This window comes from Xenopus laevis, chromosome 1L (genome assembly GCF_017654675.1).
Source record: "Xenopus laevis strain J_2021 chromosome 1L, Xenopus_laevis_v10.1, whole genome shotgun sequence".
Taxonomy (NCBI): Eukaryota; Metazoa; Chordata; class Amphibia; order Anura; family Pipidae; genus Xenopus; species Xenopus laevis.
Window position 1 is genome coordinate 141,480,488 of NC_054371.1, and position 18,107 is coordinate 141,498,594.

Sequence of the window (18,107 nt, forward strand, 5' to 3'; positions counted from 1 at the left end):
TGCTTACCTGATGGCACGGGACAAACCTGAGCCACTCCGCAGTGATATTGGGAGAGACTGGTACCTGGTACTTACTAGTGCAGTTCCTCCACCTAGTGAGATCCGGGAATGCACCTATGGGTAGCCCCATTAGGAGAACAATAATCAAACACGCACAGTATTTTGTGAACAGAATAACTGTTTATCTAAAATAAATAGCCAAATAGTACAAAGAGCACTCTAAACAGGTGGAAATAGGGGCCTCACTATCTAACTCACTTGTGCTAACTATCTGAGTAACTAATATTCAAAGTTTTTTAATGTATTCCCAAACAAGCACAGTCTCAGAATATTCAAGTACTCCATTAGGGTACTGTCCCAAAACAGGATACTCACTCCAAAAGTCTCTTTGGAAGACACACAGATCCTTCAGGCAAGTCCAGCACTTGCAGCACTTGCAGCCCTGCAGTGCGACTACCAGCCCCTTTGGATATTCAGATGGAAATCCCCTGCTGATGCTGGTTCCTCCAATCTGAATTTCTTTCACAATCTCTGTCACTCCAGGCACAGTATCTGGTGTCCCTGTGCCAGCCTGATCTGAAATTCTGCTTTTGGTGGGGCCTTTCAGTTCTCTGGGCCCACCAGCAGTTCCTCTTTCTCTCTCTCTGTCCAGCGTGTGGTTCTATCTGCCAGGCTGCTCTCTGCTAGGCTCTGTTGCTTCCTTTTCCTGCCAGCCCCTATTGGCTGATGTGTCACTTCCTGCAGCATTGAGATGCTTGTCAATGTGGATCCTATGAAGCATGAAGCCACACAGCACCTCACACATACAAAGCAGGCACAACTAGCAAATCATCTTTGTGACTGGCATTTTTGCAACCAGCACTGTACTTAACAATTGTTTATAAGTTTACACAGTATCTATCTATTAACTATTTATTTTGAATTTTATAATATTTATGTAATAGTAAAGTTGTCTTGTAAGATGTGTAAAACTGACATCACCTTGGTATTGCAGACTTTATTTTTCCAGTTTACTGTAATTAAGAAATCATCAAGGAATGAATATTACACCTGGTCCAATGCCATGACCAATGTTTGGGAACATCTTTCAAATGGGAGATTGTTCTCATCTAACCTTTATTGAGCTCATGAAACAATATGGAAATTGAAAAATAAAAAATAAGGATCTTTGCTAGTTAAATTCAGTGGAATAGGTACTATCAAACAAGCTTTCATAAAAAAGGAGACATCTTTTCAGGAAGAATATACAGTATCTAGTATCTAGTCCAGAAGGCAAGTGGACATTTAGGGCTTTATTTATCAAAGTCCGAATTTATCGGACTATTTTAATTAAAAAGCCTGCAGCACTCCCATTTAGTAATAAAAACGCCTTTATTACAGTATCACATCTGGCACAGGAACGTTTCAGACCTCACAGACCTTTTTCAAGCTGACAAAGTATATAATTACAAATTTGTTACTTCCTTAAATATCCACACTGACAATGCCCTTTACTGGTTACAATGTACCAAAATGCTTTGTTTAAAACCAACAATATATCAACAATATATATATGTAGCACAAAGTATATGCATATGTATCACCTCAGTTACCAAATATATACAATATTATAGTTCATTTATTTATAGTGTAAAAGCTAACTTAACTTTTGTAGTTTCACTTGTGCATTCTTTGGTAGCCACTAGAAGATAAGCAGAGTAAATATCATATTAAAATCAATTGAAAAGTAAAAAAAATGCCAACACCTATATCAGAGGGTATAATTCATATTCTTTATTCAGACCTCCGGGCATAAGGGTTCCAAGCTTTCTAATCTAGTTTGCCTCACATTTTAGTAACTGCTTGACCCTATCACCTCCCCTCCTGGGTCTGGGGATATGCTGTAAAATTTGAAATCCAATTGGGTAACTAAATGCCCCACATCAATCTCATTTATATCTGAATTGTGTTCTCCTATTGTACTTTCTTTAGCCTGTCTAGTGGTCTGTCCTATATACATCAGTCCATTAGACCACTAGACAGGCTAAAGAAAAAAAAAAAGTCAGCATTAATCGAAAATATTTGGATTTTCGGCTAATTCCAGCACAGACCACAGAAACTTCCAAATAGAATAGGGACCCATTGACCTGTCCAACCTGTACAGGTCTGAGATGCCAGATTTTCAGATTCAGGCTTTTTCCATCCTCGAGGTATAATAAATTGGATTTTATAGTTAAAAAAACTGGATTTTTTTGAGTTTTTGGCATGTGGACTAATAATTAACCCCCTTAGAGTTTTTCTTGAAAAGTTTCACCACTCATCCAAGTGACTTCTTCAGTTCAACTGAAGTGGTAGGGAATTCAAGTATATGAGAAGGAAGAGGAACTCCAGCAGTATTACTGCAAACAACTTTTTATTCCAGGCAGTGGAAAACACAACAAGTTTTGGGTTCAATACCCTGTATCAAGTGATTCACTTGATAAAGGGTATTGAACCCGAAACATGTTGTACATACAGCTGGAAAAAACTTTTCCATTTTATTACTTGCCCTGCTGTACTTTGTCTTTAGTGCTGTCCCCGTCTTCCTTCTGGGCAAGCTCAGATACATTGTATATGGTAGATTAGGCTACATTGTAACAGCTGGGGCTTTCTGACACAACATAGCTACAACTGAAGCAGGCAGGTCTTAGGAAAAAAATGCAGGTTAGCGGAGTTAAAATTTCTGTAGCTATGCTGTGTGTAACCAGAGTCCTTGTCTTTCTTCACTAGCCTTTATGGAACACATTTTAGGACATCATCAGGAGAACACAAGCTCCTGCATGCGCTCTCCTAAAGAAGAAGTATGCAGACTCGTCTCTTATTATACTCACTTATCTCAAGAAACTGCAGGCACACCTCCATGCTGCCCACATTTGCTGTTGCAATTTTCCCCTCATGGTTCATTCCTCAGCCCTCCCTCCTCGGTCCTCAGACCTCCCTCCTTAGCCCTCATTACAAAAGCCCTCCGTCCTTAGTTCTCCCTCCTCAGCTCTCAGCCCTCCCTCCTCAGCATTCCGTGCTCAGACCTCAGCTCGTAAGGCTGAGGAGGGAGGTCTGAGAGCTGAGGAGGGAGAACTAAGGACGGAGGGCTTTTGTAATGAGGGCTGAGGAGGGAGGTCTGAGGGCTGACGAGGAAGGGTTGAGGAATGAACCACGAGGGGGGGGGAGACTGCTACAGCGAATGTGGGCAGCATGGAGGTGTGACTTCAGTTTCTTGAGATAAGTGAGTAGAATAAGAGACAAGTCTGCATACTTCTTCTTTAGGAGAGCGCATGCAGGAGCGTGTGTTCTCCTGATGATGTCCTAAAATGCTTTCCATAAGCCTTGCACAGACTTCTGAGGCTGTTTCTACCTGAAGTGCAGCCAGTCATTCCCACTGCATCCCACTCTGACTGAAATGGGCATGCTCCTTCTGCTTGTCTTCTGCCTCCCATTGGCAACTCATGTGGTAAGGGTGGGCTGCTCTGCTCTTTCTCAGCAGGACTTTACAGCTGAATCACAGATCTTTTTTTCTGGTAAAGAGCTGTTAGCAATGATTAAAAGTGAAAATGATGACTTTGGCTGAGTAAATTTCCCGCTAGGGCAGTAGTAGAACCACACAACTTATTATATAGAAAAAAAGAATTCAAGCTAAAAATCATTATTAAATAATTATTTAATTAAAAAATTAAATAATAAACATAAACTTAATTGAGTTTATTTATAAAATAAAATAATTATTGTATTTTCAAATTGTTTGGGTTTTGTCTATAGATTTTGATATGGTGTCTTCTGTTTTACAATGGGATATTTTATACTTACTGAAATTTCCAGATGCCCAAGAAAAAATTCAGAAATAAACTGCTATATGAAATATTTACTTATTGTTATGCTTAACTTATATATGAATCATCCGGTTAAAAAATTAAATTTTAATGGACTGATCAACATTTCTTACTTCATTTCTTTACAAGGGAGAAGAATAGCAGAGTGGCTGATTAGAAAGATAAGCAATAAAAGTAACAATACCAGTACAAATGTAGCCTCACAAGGCAAAAGGTTTTTGGCTGCTGGGGTCAGTTACCTCCATTTAAAAATGGAAAGAATCAGAAGAAGAAGACAAATCATTTTAAAACAAATAAAACAAATAAAAAATGAAGACCAATTAAAAAGTTGTTTAGTCCATTAGAATAGTCTATTTGATAACATAATAAAAGTTCTATAACATACAAAAGTTAATGCAAAGGTGAACAATAGGAGTGTTAACCTACCACATCAAAATTTTGAATACCTACATTTCATTACTTGAATTGTGGATATATATGAATGTTTAGCCTATAATTTACACTAAAAATCTTATCATCATCAGCTTTACTTTACAAGTTTTCAGGTGGCTTAGTCCTCTGCATACAACACATATGCAAATTTAAGGCAGCCAATCAAAGTGGTGTGGGGTTGAGGGGAGTAAGTCACACATCAACAGTACAGAATATATCATTCGCTGCCTTCACTGTATCTGCTTTTCTTATGAAATTATAAGCCAACCCATCTGAAAGATACACAAAGAACATTGAAACTGTTTTTTCTAATGAACAAGGGTTTCATCCACCAAAAGCAACCTGTTTCATAGTAGCCCAGGGGATTATTTGTTTGCACATATTACTGAGAAGGAAAATTGCAAAAACTGGTGAAATGGCATATATTTACAGGAATACAGTGTCCTAAAATGGGCAACTCCTGGGTTACCCGGGCAAATTGAGAATTAAGGCATTTTTCTAGACTAAGCCTTTATACAAGTATTAACATTCTGCCAAATTTGTAGGAATTTCATTTATTTCCAAAGACCTGAAAGATTCTAACAGCTTAAATAATAAAGTAACTAGTAACCAGCGTCTTTATTATGAGCTTTAAGACAACCATTGTACATAGAAGGGATGGGAAAGTACTGATAGGGAGTCAAGGATATGAGGTAATGTGCAGGGGGAAAGATCTCATGGATCAAAAAAAAACCTGTCCCTTGTTGCCATTTACAGTCACCTAATGCTTTCCCAAGGTTTAAAAGTAAAAATATTGCTTTGAATGAAGCAAGGAAAGCAGAAGGATAAAAAAGACGCCACAGAGGGTGGCTTTTAAAACTTTGAGGAGGGGGCATGGGTCTATTTCTATTTTCTGGCTCTTTAACCATGTCACATGGTAAATGTGGATAACTAAACATTAGCGTGGGAGGGGTAAAACAATGTTTTTAAGCAAAGACCTTTCTACTTTTCAAGTCAGAACAGGAAGCTTGAAGTGAATTGCTGCAGACTTTGGTCACCCCCTGGAAAAGATACAGTCATAATAAATATTTTCCACCAGATCTGTTGGAGCTGGACAGAAATGGAATCAGGTAATTAAAAATATTTTTGCTATCAATAATCACATAAAACAAAATATAAGAGACATGTTTGCTATTAATCATTTGCTTATGCAACACAACAAAATAGTCAGTACCATTAGAACACTGGAATAATAACCTGAAATAAATCACCCTGAGAGTGGAACACTGCGGTAATAGAAGTGCATAAAGTGAAATTAATCACCCTGAGAGTGAAACAGTGCGGTCATTGAAGAGCAGGTTAATTCATATCTGTTTCACTGTAAACAATCATAATTAACCCATTTAAGTTGGTTCTTAAATATGCTAGCAATTGCCGGAAAGAAACAACCTCTGAAAAAAAGCTGATATCGATTTTGGTTATTTGTGATTATATTTTTTTTTTTACTTTATTTTTTAAAGTTTCAGCATTACCGTATTACAGCATGGTATAATAAAGAACATTGGTTTGTCATTTTTATTTTTGTCAATAAACAGTAAAATTTGGGGAGCTGAGAGGGATAGGTATAGGGGGGGGAGGGTGGATGACTGAGCATGGGTAATACTGAGCATTATGACCTGCGTAGCATGTGCAGTCTGTAGAGCCAAATATTCCAAACCTTTTCAAACTTTGCTAAGTTATTGTGTAATATAGTTGTGAGCTTTTCCATTTCTATAGTCCATCATAATCTGTTTGTAATTTCCATTAGTGTAGGCCTGTTTGTTTTTTTGCTGTAAGTATCTTGTGGTCAGGAATTACAGGTTTTTTATAAACGCTATTGCAAAAATGAGTAAATCTAATCTAGCTGTATTTTCAGCATTGGCTTTCAGCAATTGACCTTTTATAGCCTCATTGAAAATTAATGCAACAGTGTTTTATAATGCCCAGATAAATTGTGTTTCACTACCAAATATTGGTATTGTGGGTTATCAGTTCCTACAGAATATATTAGCATAGTGCAGAGAGACTGGTGAATTGCTAATGTGTGTATGGATGCTGGGTTTTCATTTGGAGGGGTTGAACTTGATGGACTTTGTCTTTTTTCAACCCAATTTAACTATGTAACTATGTAAAATATATGCTAATAATAACTGGTAGTTTGGCTGGTACTTGCATTATTGCAGAACACATTTATCACCATAGTTTGCAGGGTACATTTAAAAAGCTGGGTATTCCTTCGTACACATAATTTAGTGGCATCCAATTGAAATCATCTATTAAAAAAACTGGTTGCTGTATATATAAATTTGAAGTTTCTATCCCTCCTGAAAACCATATTTTACTCCATTATTTTACACCACTCTATACATTGCTAAGCTATTAAAGGCAAAAAATCAAATGGCAAGTAGGCCAGGAGGAATGAGATATTTTTATTTAGCATTTTGTAAGTCACTGCTTTTTACACCAGAATTTTACATAGGGCTGCCTGATTACCTATAATCAATAAACAGATTTAAAACACTGGATTTTACTCTGCAATACCTGGCTTTCCAGTTCATTGTGTTTTTTCATTGTTTTTTTTTTATTTAATCTTCATTTATACAGCTTTAAAAAGCCCCCATATCTGCTCTATTATATACATTAATCACTTGTAGATATTATAAATCATACACTAGTAAAAATCAAATGTCAAATTTGTAGCTTTGAATCCCCGAATTGGTATGTTCCAAGTCCAGCAACCTCTCGGGCTCTCCTCTGCCAGTGTACAAAGAACAAATTCCAAAGTTGGATTGCTGTATCCCTCAAGCCCGTGGGTTGTTTGAGGGGGAAACAAAACAGATAAATGGAATAATATCTAGTGCAGTATTTCAGATTATTAATTGTTGCACCTTAAGGGGCATATTTATCAAAGGTCCAAGGTCGAAGTTAAAAAAACTTCGAACTTCGAATTCAAAAAGACCAAGCAAATGGAGGTCGAAGTTCTTTTGGTGTCGAAGTGGGCCGAATTCGAATCGTGCGATCATACTTCGATTCAAAGTTTTTTTAACTTCGACCTTCAATCTCCCAAACTCCCCCAATTGCCTCCATACAGTTTGTAGGAGGTCCCCCATAGGCTAACACAGCACTTCGGCAGCTTTTAGGTGGCGAATGGTCGAAGTCGAAGTTTTTAAGAGACCTTAGAATTTCGAAGTTTTTTCAAATTCGAATTGAAGTATGACTATTCCCTAGTCGAAGTACACAAAAAATAGCTGGAAATTCGAAGTTTTTCAATTCAAAACTTCACCTCGACCTTTGATAAATCTGCCACTAAGGGGCAGATTCACTAAGGGTCGAATTTCGAAGTTAAAAATACTTCGAAATTCGACCCTCGAATTGAAATCCTTCGACTTCGAATATCGAAGTCGAAGGATTTAGCGCTAATCCTTCGTTCGATCGATCGAAGGATTTTTCGTTCGATCGAACGGTTAAATCCTTCGAATCGAACGATTCGAAGGATTTTAATCCAACGATCGAAGGAAAATCCTTCGATCAAAAAAAGGTTAGCAAACCTATGGGGACCTTCCCCATAGGCTAACATTGACTTCGGTAGGTTTTACCTGCCGAAGTAGGGGGTCGAAGTTTTTTTTAAAGGGCAAGTACTTCGACTATCGAATGGTCGAATAGTCGAACGATTTTTCGTTCGATTCGTTCGATTTCGTTCGAATTCGAACGAATTTAACCAATTCGATGGTCGAAGTACCAAAAAAATACTTCGAAATTCGAAGTATTTTTCATTCGAATCCTTCACTCGAGCTTAGTGAATCTGCCCCTAAGTGTTTATATCAAAGGCTTATTTGTGTAGTTCAGCTTTTACTTTGGTGAGAAAATATTTCCAAACAAATTTGTGATTATTTCTGTGAATAAAATTAATCCAAACAAAATTCGTGATTATTTATACAAATACGGTTGTTTGAACAAGTGAAATATAAAAATAAAAAATATGAAAAATAAAAAATATAAAAAATAATAAAGATAAAAATAAAAATAAAAAACAAAAGTAACTGAGTAAAAACTGTGCACGAAAAAGAAAAATACAAAGTAGAAGGTAAAAGAACAAAACTATAAATTTGTGTTTTTAACGAACAGCTGATGCAAATTATCCTCAAAATGTGCTTTAGGGAGTAACAAGTGTTGCAGAATATAGAAGGTTTTCCAATATAGTATAGAAAATTATATGATGCACCTCCACTGTTCCCAGTGGTATATTATACTCACAATACGTGAGCAATTTCAAGCTTTGAATGTAGTACTAGTAAAAATCAAATGCAAGGCTTCAACTTTCATATCTCCAATATTGTTAACATAAAATATGCTAAAAATGTCTTGGACAAAGATTTTAATGACAGTCAATAGAAAACTTTCCAATATTTTATACAACAGCACAATTAAGAAAGGCTTATCACTTTAATTCTGTATTTCTCATCATGCCCAAACATCATCTACTTTGATTGATCCAAATCCTGTTAGTTTGTATCTGGCTTGATGAAGCATCCCATAAATGTAGCATAAAGATCTAAAAATGTCAATGTTACTGTAATATTTCTAGTTTGCTTATTTTACAGCTGTTAAGAAGACTCTCATGGATATGATGCCCCTGTTAATTAAAGCTTCACTTTCGCTTCTTACTGTTTTGTTGGTCATGTCCATGCTGTGGAAAAAAAGAAACTCCCCACCAGGTCCATGGCCAATGCCAATTGTTGGAAATTTTTTCCAGCTTGGAGATCAGATGCACATTTCACTTACCGATATGCGGCATAAATACGGTGATGTTTTCCAAATCAAATTGGGCTTGATGCCTATTGTTGTCGTAAGTGGATTTGAGACAGTAAAAACAGTTTTGCTTAAGGAAGGTGAACATTTTGCAGACAGACCAAACTTTTATTCTTTTTCTCTATTTTCTGATGGCAAAAGTATGACATTTTCAGAAAAATATGGTGAAAGCTGGAAAATACACAAGAAGATTATGAAAAATGCTTTAAGGACTCTTTCAAATGAATCAACCAATTTGTCCAACTGCTCATGCCGCCTTGAAGAATATGTTTGTGCCGAAGCTTCAGACCTAGTTCAAGAGCTAATAGATATGTCAGCTGAAGAGGTTGCTTTTGACCCTTCCAGTCTCATAGTTATTACTGTGGCTAATGTTGTTTGTGCCTTGAGCTTTGGGAAGAGGTATGACCATCAGGACAAAGAGTTTCTTACACTTATTGACTTGAATAATGACCTCCGAAAGGCTTTTGGGGGTGGCCTTCTAGCTGATTTTATCCCTATTCTGCGGTTCATTCCATCGCCCAGTTTAAAGGCTTTAAAAAAATTTCTGCAATCTTTTCAAAGCTTTATTGCACAGTGTGTGAAAGATCACTTTGCATCATTTGAGGAGGTAGGTTTTGTTTGTTTAAAATATTTTATGCATTTAACATTGTGCATTTTTAATTCATGCTGTACAAAATATACAAATATATTATATGAGGGTTGTTGGATAGAGTGATTCTATTGAGTATGCTATTGTTTTATTTAACCATTACTCTGTCTATTTCTCAGTCTAAGGGGTAAATTTACTAAAGGGCGAAGTGGCTAACGCTAGTGAATTTTTGCCTGAAATCACATCTGCAGGGACATAGCCAATTCACTAACAGGTGCAGACGACAATTCGCAAGTGAAAGAGACGTTCGCTTGCACTTTATCGTCAGGCGACTTTTTGCTCAGATGAATTATCTTTGCTCCACAAATTCCCTAAAGTGCGGATTTTACTGAACATTACCTCTTTCGCCAAAGTTGACTTTGCCACCTCAGACCAGGCAAACTGCTGAAATGAAGCTAGATCTTCCTCAATCTTATGTCAGTTACATCATATCCTGGCTGCTTAAAATGCATTAAAGTTAAAAAAACGCTGGTGACTTTTCCTTTTTTTAAGCAGGATTGCCTGCAAAAGTCCTAACTTGAACTTTTTTGGGTTAACATTTTCCCCCAGACATTTGAGGGCCACGGAACATTCATTTTACAGTGGGCTCATGTCTAGGGCATTATATGATCTCTATTTGTCTTTATTAAGGTTCCACTTCAAGCATTTGCACCAACATCTTACAACTTTAATGTACCTGCCCTATTCAAATTGACCTAAGCGTAAGATCACTAGCGACTTTTCACTAGGCATAAACAAACGCTAGTGAATCTTCGCTATGAAATGCTCGCACTGAAGAAAAGTCGCCAGCGTTCGGCGCCCAGGACGAAACTTTGCATTTTAGTGCATTAGCATAGTGGTAATGAATTGCACCTTCCAAAGTTGTGCGAAGTGGTCGCTGGCGACAATTTAGTAAATCTGCCTCTAAGAGTCACTATTGTTTCTTAAAATTGGCTCTAGAAACCAATGTAACTACACTATCTAGCTAATCTATTTGTCTGTCTAGAATTGTGAGTGGGCTCTAAGTTAAACTCATGGACAGTAGTAAATGATGACTTACTGTATAGACTGGGACCCTAAATAAAGAGGTCTGTTTCTTATGCAGCAGAAACCCACATTAAATAGGTACGAGGTCAGCTGGCGTTGCAAACATACAGACAGTAAGAGGCCAAAGTCAGAAATACAGAGTTCAGATTGAACATAGATTAGCTGGGTCAAACAGAAACTAAATTCTCAAGTAAACTTGGGAACTGAAATCAGAATACCATTTCTTGGTGGGTTCCTTGGTCTGACATGGAAAATAGAAAACCCAAAGCTCTTTTAAACTTGCACTTGAAAACCCTATGTGGTGGCAACAGACTCTAATATTATTTACTGTATATTTTTATCTTATCAACTTTAAGCTATTATTTACATATGTTTCGGCTTATACCGAGGCTGACTATTTATTTATAAGCAAAAGTGTGTATTAGACTTGTACACCTTCTTGAATTCCTTTCAGGATGCAATTGTATGTTCAGTAGCACACACATTATCATGTAAAAGTTATTGTATATGCTATCTTTAATCATTTTCTACACCATAGAACACCATTAGAGACATTACGGATGCACTTATCCAGTTGTGTAAAGAAAGAAAGTCCAAAGACAAAAGTCAACAATTAAGCGATGAACAGATAATTGCAACAGTGAATGATATTTTTGGAGCTGGTTTGTATTCCCTTGTATTTTTATCCCGTTTGAATTGTAAAATATGTTTCCCACAACCTATCTAAAGGGAGGAGTTACACAATTTTATGGTTGTATATCAGTTAACCAATTAGAAAGGCAAGCATTAAAATGCTTTTCTAGCCTCAAGGGGTGACCTACCATTATTCTTACAGACCAGTCCCTTTAATATAACCTGACCTGTCACTTTCTCTAAAACAAACGTCTCTTATCTTTGCGTTACATACTCCAGTCTGCCTTCTCCTGCTGCTTTTAACAGTTGTATCAACCTGCATTTAGATCTTCAGTACAGTAGACATTCCAGGCTAGTAATACAAAATAACATATTAATATAATACAAGGAAATGAAATATAAATAAACAATGAACATAATAATCTTTACAAACTACCACAAATGACACATGGGCCGAAAGTCAGTGACTTGTCTAAATTCACCCTAGTAAAGCCCTATTCTAATCTCTTATATTGTTTAATTAAAAAAAAATGTAATGCAATAACTTTGTAACTTGAGTTCACCAGATTCAAGTGAAAATGGAGGAGAGCAACATTAATGAACCATGTGCCGCTGGAATGCTTTAAAAAAAAAAACCAACTCACTAATAGTACAATATAGTCATACAATACCTTGTATAACAAATAAGCTTGCCTGGTACTGTATCTCTCTCTCTCTCTCTCTCTCTCTCTCTCTCTCTCTCTCTCTCTCTATACACCTGTAAGCGTCCCCACGTGACATCAGTAGTTGTGTGTGTGACATCACTTCCACTGTGTGCCACTATGGAATCCTACTACCCCCACCTCTGTTGCCAGATTTAATAGGAAAGCATCCGGCGGCAGTGGAGGTCAGGGGAAGAGTAACGTCCCCACATTCTGCATGTATACACGCAGAGCCGTTTCTGGGGCTGCTGCTACCTGAAGTAGTAGCCCTGATGCGATCCCCCTCAACTGCTCTGCTCTTACAATTTAGTGTCGGATCAGGTCGGGAGAGGGGTATCGCTAGTGCAGTGAGCATTATTGCACTCTCTGCACTAGACAGAGTCAAATTTCAGTTTTGGCAAGAGCAGCCCTGTATACATGTACAGTAAATATAATAAAAAAAAAATTGTGAATCGATTTTGGAATAATTAAATACCATGAAATAATGAAATTCCTCTTTGTCTGATCTTTTTGTAGGATTTGACACAATTACTTCAGCTTTGCTATGGGCTATATTTTATTTATTGAGATATCCAGAATTTCAAGACAAAATACACAAAGAAATTGGTCAGTAAATATATTCATATATCTAGAAATAATGTACCTGTTTACATGTTGTACATGCATTTCATTAACCAAAATATGATCACCCAGTCGGCATCACAAACGTATTCAAATATAGAAACCTACAGTAACAAGAAGGAAAGAAGTTATATATGTATATGTGTGTGTGTCATATTACAAGTGTGTTTGAATGGTTGAGGGTAATGAGAAAGGAAAGGGACATGGCAGTGTATCAGAAAGTGACAGCTGTCTTGCATAAAAAAAGTAGAGTCTGCTCGCTCCAAATTTGCTGTTCTGACCTGCACAGAAACATTGGTATGCTGAGACATAATGAGGAGCCAGATGCAAATACTTTGAAGAGGGGTTACATCTGGGTAAAGGGAGAGAAAGTATGTAACAGAGAGGTTGATCAAATTGACAAAAAGAAATAGTGAGGAAGAAATAGTTTTAGTATGCAGCAGATGTAGAGAAAAACATAGAGGGTGAAGATTAGAGACAAATCAGAGGAAATGGACAGCAAAACGTACTGACCGTTCAAACCATACTGTAGCTACACATAAGAAACCTTTTTTCTACTCCAAATTACATTCTCACTATTTATTTAGTAAACTCAACACTAAAAAGATGTATTCTTCTAGAGGAAAAAATTGGATGCAGCAGAGCACCAAGATTTAACGATCGAAAGGACCTGCATTATACAGAGGCATTTATTAATGAAGTCCTGCGCCATTCCTCTTTTGTGCCATTTGGCTTACCACACTGGTAAGAATATATAAATATCAAATATACATATTAAATATACCCATATATATATATATACTGCATTTATCAAAATACCCTAAATGTTTTAAAGCATGTATATAGAGGTATATTTGATGTAGCACTTCATGTCTTGTTTTTCAGCACGACTGTCGACACAAAACTGAATGGATATTTTATTCCGAAGGGTACTTGTGTTTTTACCAATTTGTATCAAGTTAATCACGATAAGTAAGTATATGACAATAATACTGGAACAACAATGATATTTCTAAATCTTTCGATTAGTTAGGCATCTTATATAAGTAATTGTCTTACAATAATCCATGTCAATAAAGATAAAATAACCTAAATGTAATTTAATTGGGTCCAATTTGTTAGAAACCAATCAGTAAAATCAATAGTCTTGAACCCTGGGCTGGTTAACTGTAAAAAAAAACCATCTGACCTGAATATATTCATGCACAGAAAAACTCTTGCTTCATGTCAACACCAATCAAACCCCCATGACAGGAACTCTTTGTCCAGAAATGTACACTTTAATACTTTTTTAACATGTAAAAAGGGGTATACAACTAATTGCCTCCCCTTGCCTGGATAGAGAACTGCCTAATGAAGGCAGCACCCTATTCAAATGGGATTCCGCAGGTCTCTACACTCTGCAAAGAAGCTACTTACACAATGCAGTGTGCAAATTGCAAAAAAAATAAAATAACAAAAAAGGAAGGCTAATTGCGCCCTTTTTTTGTTTTATTTTTGCACGTTGCACACAGTGGGGGTCATTTATCAACAGGCAAATTTGCCCGTGGGCAGTAACCCACGGCAACCAATAAAATTGTTGCATTCATTGTTCTACCTGCCGCTGGCTGAAAAAAGCCACTCACTGATTGGTTGCTATAGGTTACTGCCCATGGGCAAATTTGCCCAGTGTTGATAAATGAGCCCCAGTGTGTTTTAATCTGTGAAAGAGAGATTGTTTATGTGCCTTCTGCTTAATATCCAGTTTATCTGCTTTATTTACAGCACTGTATGGAAAGACGCTGACATGTTTATGCCAGAAAGGTTCCTTGATGAAAATGGACAGATAATAAAGAGTTTGACTGAGAAAGTATTAATTTTTGGAATGGGGGTGAGGAAATGTGTGGGAGAGGATGTGGCTCGAAATGAAATATTTGTTATTATGGCTACTATGATGCAGAGGCTGAAGCTGGTGAAAAGTACCAAACATGAATTGGATCCAATACCAGTTTATGGACTAACTTTCAAACCTAAAGCCTATTATCTTGTTGCCGAAATAAAACATTAGTAGAAATGAGTATAGTAAGCTAGAAATATCAGATACATGAGTAATAATCATGGTAGAATTAATTTCTCCAGTGAAACATTATGTAAACCAAATCAAGCTATGGGCAAAAACATAATGAACTGAAATAAAAGAAATACATATATAAAATCAACAACAAATACAAGAATTTCTATTTGTTACTTTGAAGTAACAGATAGGTTTAAGTAGACCAGACCATTTATAAACATTATATAATGAAAAAACATAGTGGAGTAATTAAAAGCTGAAATTATGCATGACAATGTGCATACGTTTTAATGCTCTCGTGTTTGTGTCAATCCTGTTTTACTGTACAAAATAAATTTTTTATAAATGTATGATTTACAAAAAATAAATCACATGGCGGAAACAAGTTTTTTTTTTTTGGTTTGTCCTATAGGGTTAAAGGACAAGGAAAGTCTAAAATAAAATAAGTCTAGAAATGCTGTATTTTGTATACTAAACATAAACATGAACTTACTGCACCGCAAGCCTAATCAAACAAATGATTTATGCTTTCAAAGTTGGCCACAGGGGGCTGTCATCTTGTAACTTTGTTAAACATCTTTACAAGATCTGTGCTGCTTAGGGATCGTCATAAATTATCAAAACAGCTCAAGTCAAATAATATCTGCCAGAAGCCGATACAGCAGGACTGATTAATCATCAGAATATACAGACTGCACTGGGTCCTGTGTTGTCATATAATCTTATGTGGATTTTATAGTTTTGTATTGTTTATACAAACTTTCTCCAGCTCTGAAGAACCAGTGGCTGCAGCAAAATAATCCTCCAAATAGAATCCCAGTTTATCTGCTTAAATCTGGCTCCATGATCTTTGTCCCTGCTGCTGGCATTGGAAACAGTAAAGGGGATGTAAAGGCAAAAATAAAATCCAGTACAAATCTCTACACAGTCGCTGACTGCTCTACAGGGAAACAAAGCTGCTGGAGTTCTGAAAGGCTGGGAAGTAAGGCAGCCCCCCCCCCCTGCTGTTCATAAGTATGATTGTTTCACTGCCCAGCAGTTAGGGACTGTCTGACAATTCCTATCCACAGCAGTAAATGAAGGGAGAATTTCACTGCATACAGTCAGGTTTCTAATAAAAACCATACACATTTTTTAATTAAAGTATATTGGAGATAGGTTTCTTTTTCATTAAAGAAAGTAAAAATGAGATTTTATTTTTTGCCTTTACATGCCCTTTAAGCAAAAAAACATATTTACAATATTGCTATTTATTGAAATATCCTGAAACTTTTGCTACCAGATCGATCCTATTTATTTTAGGGTACTGTTTGCAGTACAAACAGTTGTCATGATAGTTTGTAGAGGGTTTAACTAGAAACTTTAAATACTAACATTGTTGCACACTTAAAACTTCTATGTCCCAGTGGTGCCAAGGGCAATATAAAAATCAATTTCAAAATTCCTGTAAAGCTCTATGGACAGGACATTTTCTCCTACCTGAAATTCAGCAACAGGGAATTTACGTTGTGACGTTCTCAGAAGCATTCACTATTATATCTAAACAGATGATTTTATTTAATTGTGCTTGACATTTCTGTTTCTCTAACAAATGTCTGCTCTTGACTTTTTAATGATACAATTTAATCTCTGAACGGGAATTCAGATCAATTTATGTCTTTATCTTCAACCTGGAAAAAACAATTCTAGAAGAAATGATTCTACTAAATTTAGTTTTGTCTGCAATTTAACATAGAGAGGAAAAAACATGATGTAGATTTTACACTGAAGGACCTTGGAGGAAATACAGAACCTCCATATTCTATTGAAATGTCATCTTTTATCTTCTCATAAGAATTATCATGACTCGTCGGCTGTTATTTTAAGTGACAAGATTTGTTCTATATATGGAATAAAGGTAAATATTAAATGAGAAAATGAACAATTGATTATCGTTTGGTATTGGTGAACTCTTTAGACTGGGGGTCCCCAACCTTTTTAACCCATGAGCAACATTCAGATGTAAAGAGAGTTGGGGAGCAATGCAAGCATGAAAAATGTCCTGGGTGGTGCAAGATAAGTGCTTTGATTGGGTATTTGGAAGTCCCTATGTGGACTGGCAGCCTACAGCAGGCTCTGTTTGGCAGTACATCTGTTTTTTATGCAACAAAAACTTGCCTCCAATCCAGGAATTCAAAAATAAATGCCTGCTTTGAGGCCACTGGGGGCAACATTCAAGGGGTTGGTGAGCAACATGTTGCTCATGAGTTAATAGTTGAGTCACCACTCAGTCCTTAATGGCTTCTGCTCCAATTTAACTGCTATTGTGCCAACTGGCACAGGGGACCCCTGAAGTTACAACCACCTCCTGAACAGGTAGTAAGTCCAGGGTTCCTATTGTAGCCAGTATCAATAATCACAGCATACTTCCACTTAAAAAAATGTACACAAATGTCAATCATACGCTAAAAAAAATTATACCAGGTGGACTTTTAGACAATTGCGCCTGATGCGTCAAGCATATTACCCCCTAGCACCCGTAATGATGCTGAAATATCATAGACTAAAATATAGCTATCTTAAAGGACATCAAAAGAGTGTGAAACTTGGCAGTGAGCCTTCAGTCTGCCCTCTTAGGCAATGCTAGTCTGCATCAGTTAATACATTGCACTGTTAGCTAGATTCCTTTGGATTCCACTTAAAGGAGAAGGAAAGCTACGGAGGCATTTTATTGCCAATAGATTAGCTGCAATAGTGCAAGCTAGAATGCTATATTTATTCTGTAGAATGTTTTACCATACCTAAGTAAAAAGCTCTAGAAACTCTCTGTTTGTTTAGAATAGGAGCTGCAGTATTAATGTGGTGTGACATCACTTCCTGCCTGAGTCTCTCCCTGCTCTGGGCTCAGATTACAGTAGAGAAGGGAGGGGCGGGGGGAAGAGGAGCAAACTGAGCATGCTCTTGCCCAGGGCAATGAGGTTTAAGCTGAAGGCAGGAAGTCTGATACAGAAGCCCATGTGTACACAATAGAAGGTAAGAAATGCTGTGTTTCTTTTGACAGGGGACTCAGAGCAACATTACTTTGGGGGTTTACTGGTATATTTAGATTGACCTTTCTGTTAAGGCTTACTTAGTTTTAACCTTTCCTTCTCCTTTAAGTCAGATCCCAAAAGCTGTCGGTGTAGGCTGCTCTCATTGTTTACCCTATGGGTTACATGCTGCCAAGTATTTGTAGTGCGATATTTAGTTCAGAAATAAACATAACATAAATGCCAAGGAAATAAACACACATACACTATGGCTTATAACACGTACTACTTTGCTATAGGAAGTGGCTACTGACA

At 36.8% G+C, this 18,107-nt stretch overlaps 1 protein-coding gene across 1 annotated transcript; it reads left to right on the plus strand.

Moving 5' to 3' along the window:
* Positions 1-5,255: 5,255 nt before the first annotated feature.
* LOC108695524 (cytochrome P450 1A1) lies at positions 5,256-15,166 on the plus strand. The gene is made up of 7 exons (XM_018224092.2): positions 5,256-5,383; positions 8,894-9,708; positions 11,315-11,438; positions 12,627-12,716; positions 13,352-13,475; positions 13,617-13,703; positions 14,496-15,166. The coding sequence occupies exons 1-7, from the start codon at positions 5,374-5,376 to the stop codon at positions 14,776-14,778; spliced, it is 1,533 nt and encodes a 510-aa protein (XP_018079581.1). The 5' UTR covers positions 5,256-5,373; the 3' UTR covers positions 14,779-15,166.
* The last annotated feature ends 2,941 nt before the right edge of the window (positions 15,167-18,107 follow it).

Coding starts and splice junctions, on each gene's coding strand:
- LOC108695524 (XM_018224092.2), top strand. Junction 12,717..13,351: donor CAAAATACACAAAGAAATTG/GTCAGTAAATAT, acceptor GTATTCTTCTAG/AGGAAAAAATTGGATGCAGC. Junction 13,476..13,616: donor CCATTTGGCTTACCACACTG/GTAAGAATATAT, acceptor CTTGTTTTTCAG/CACGACTGTCGACACAAAAC.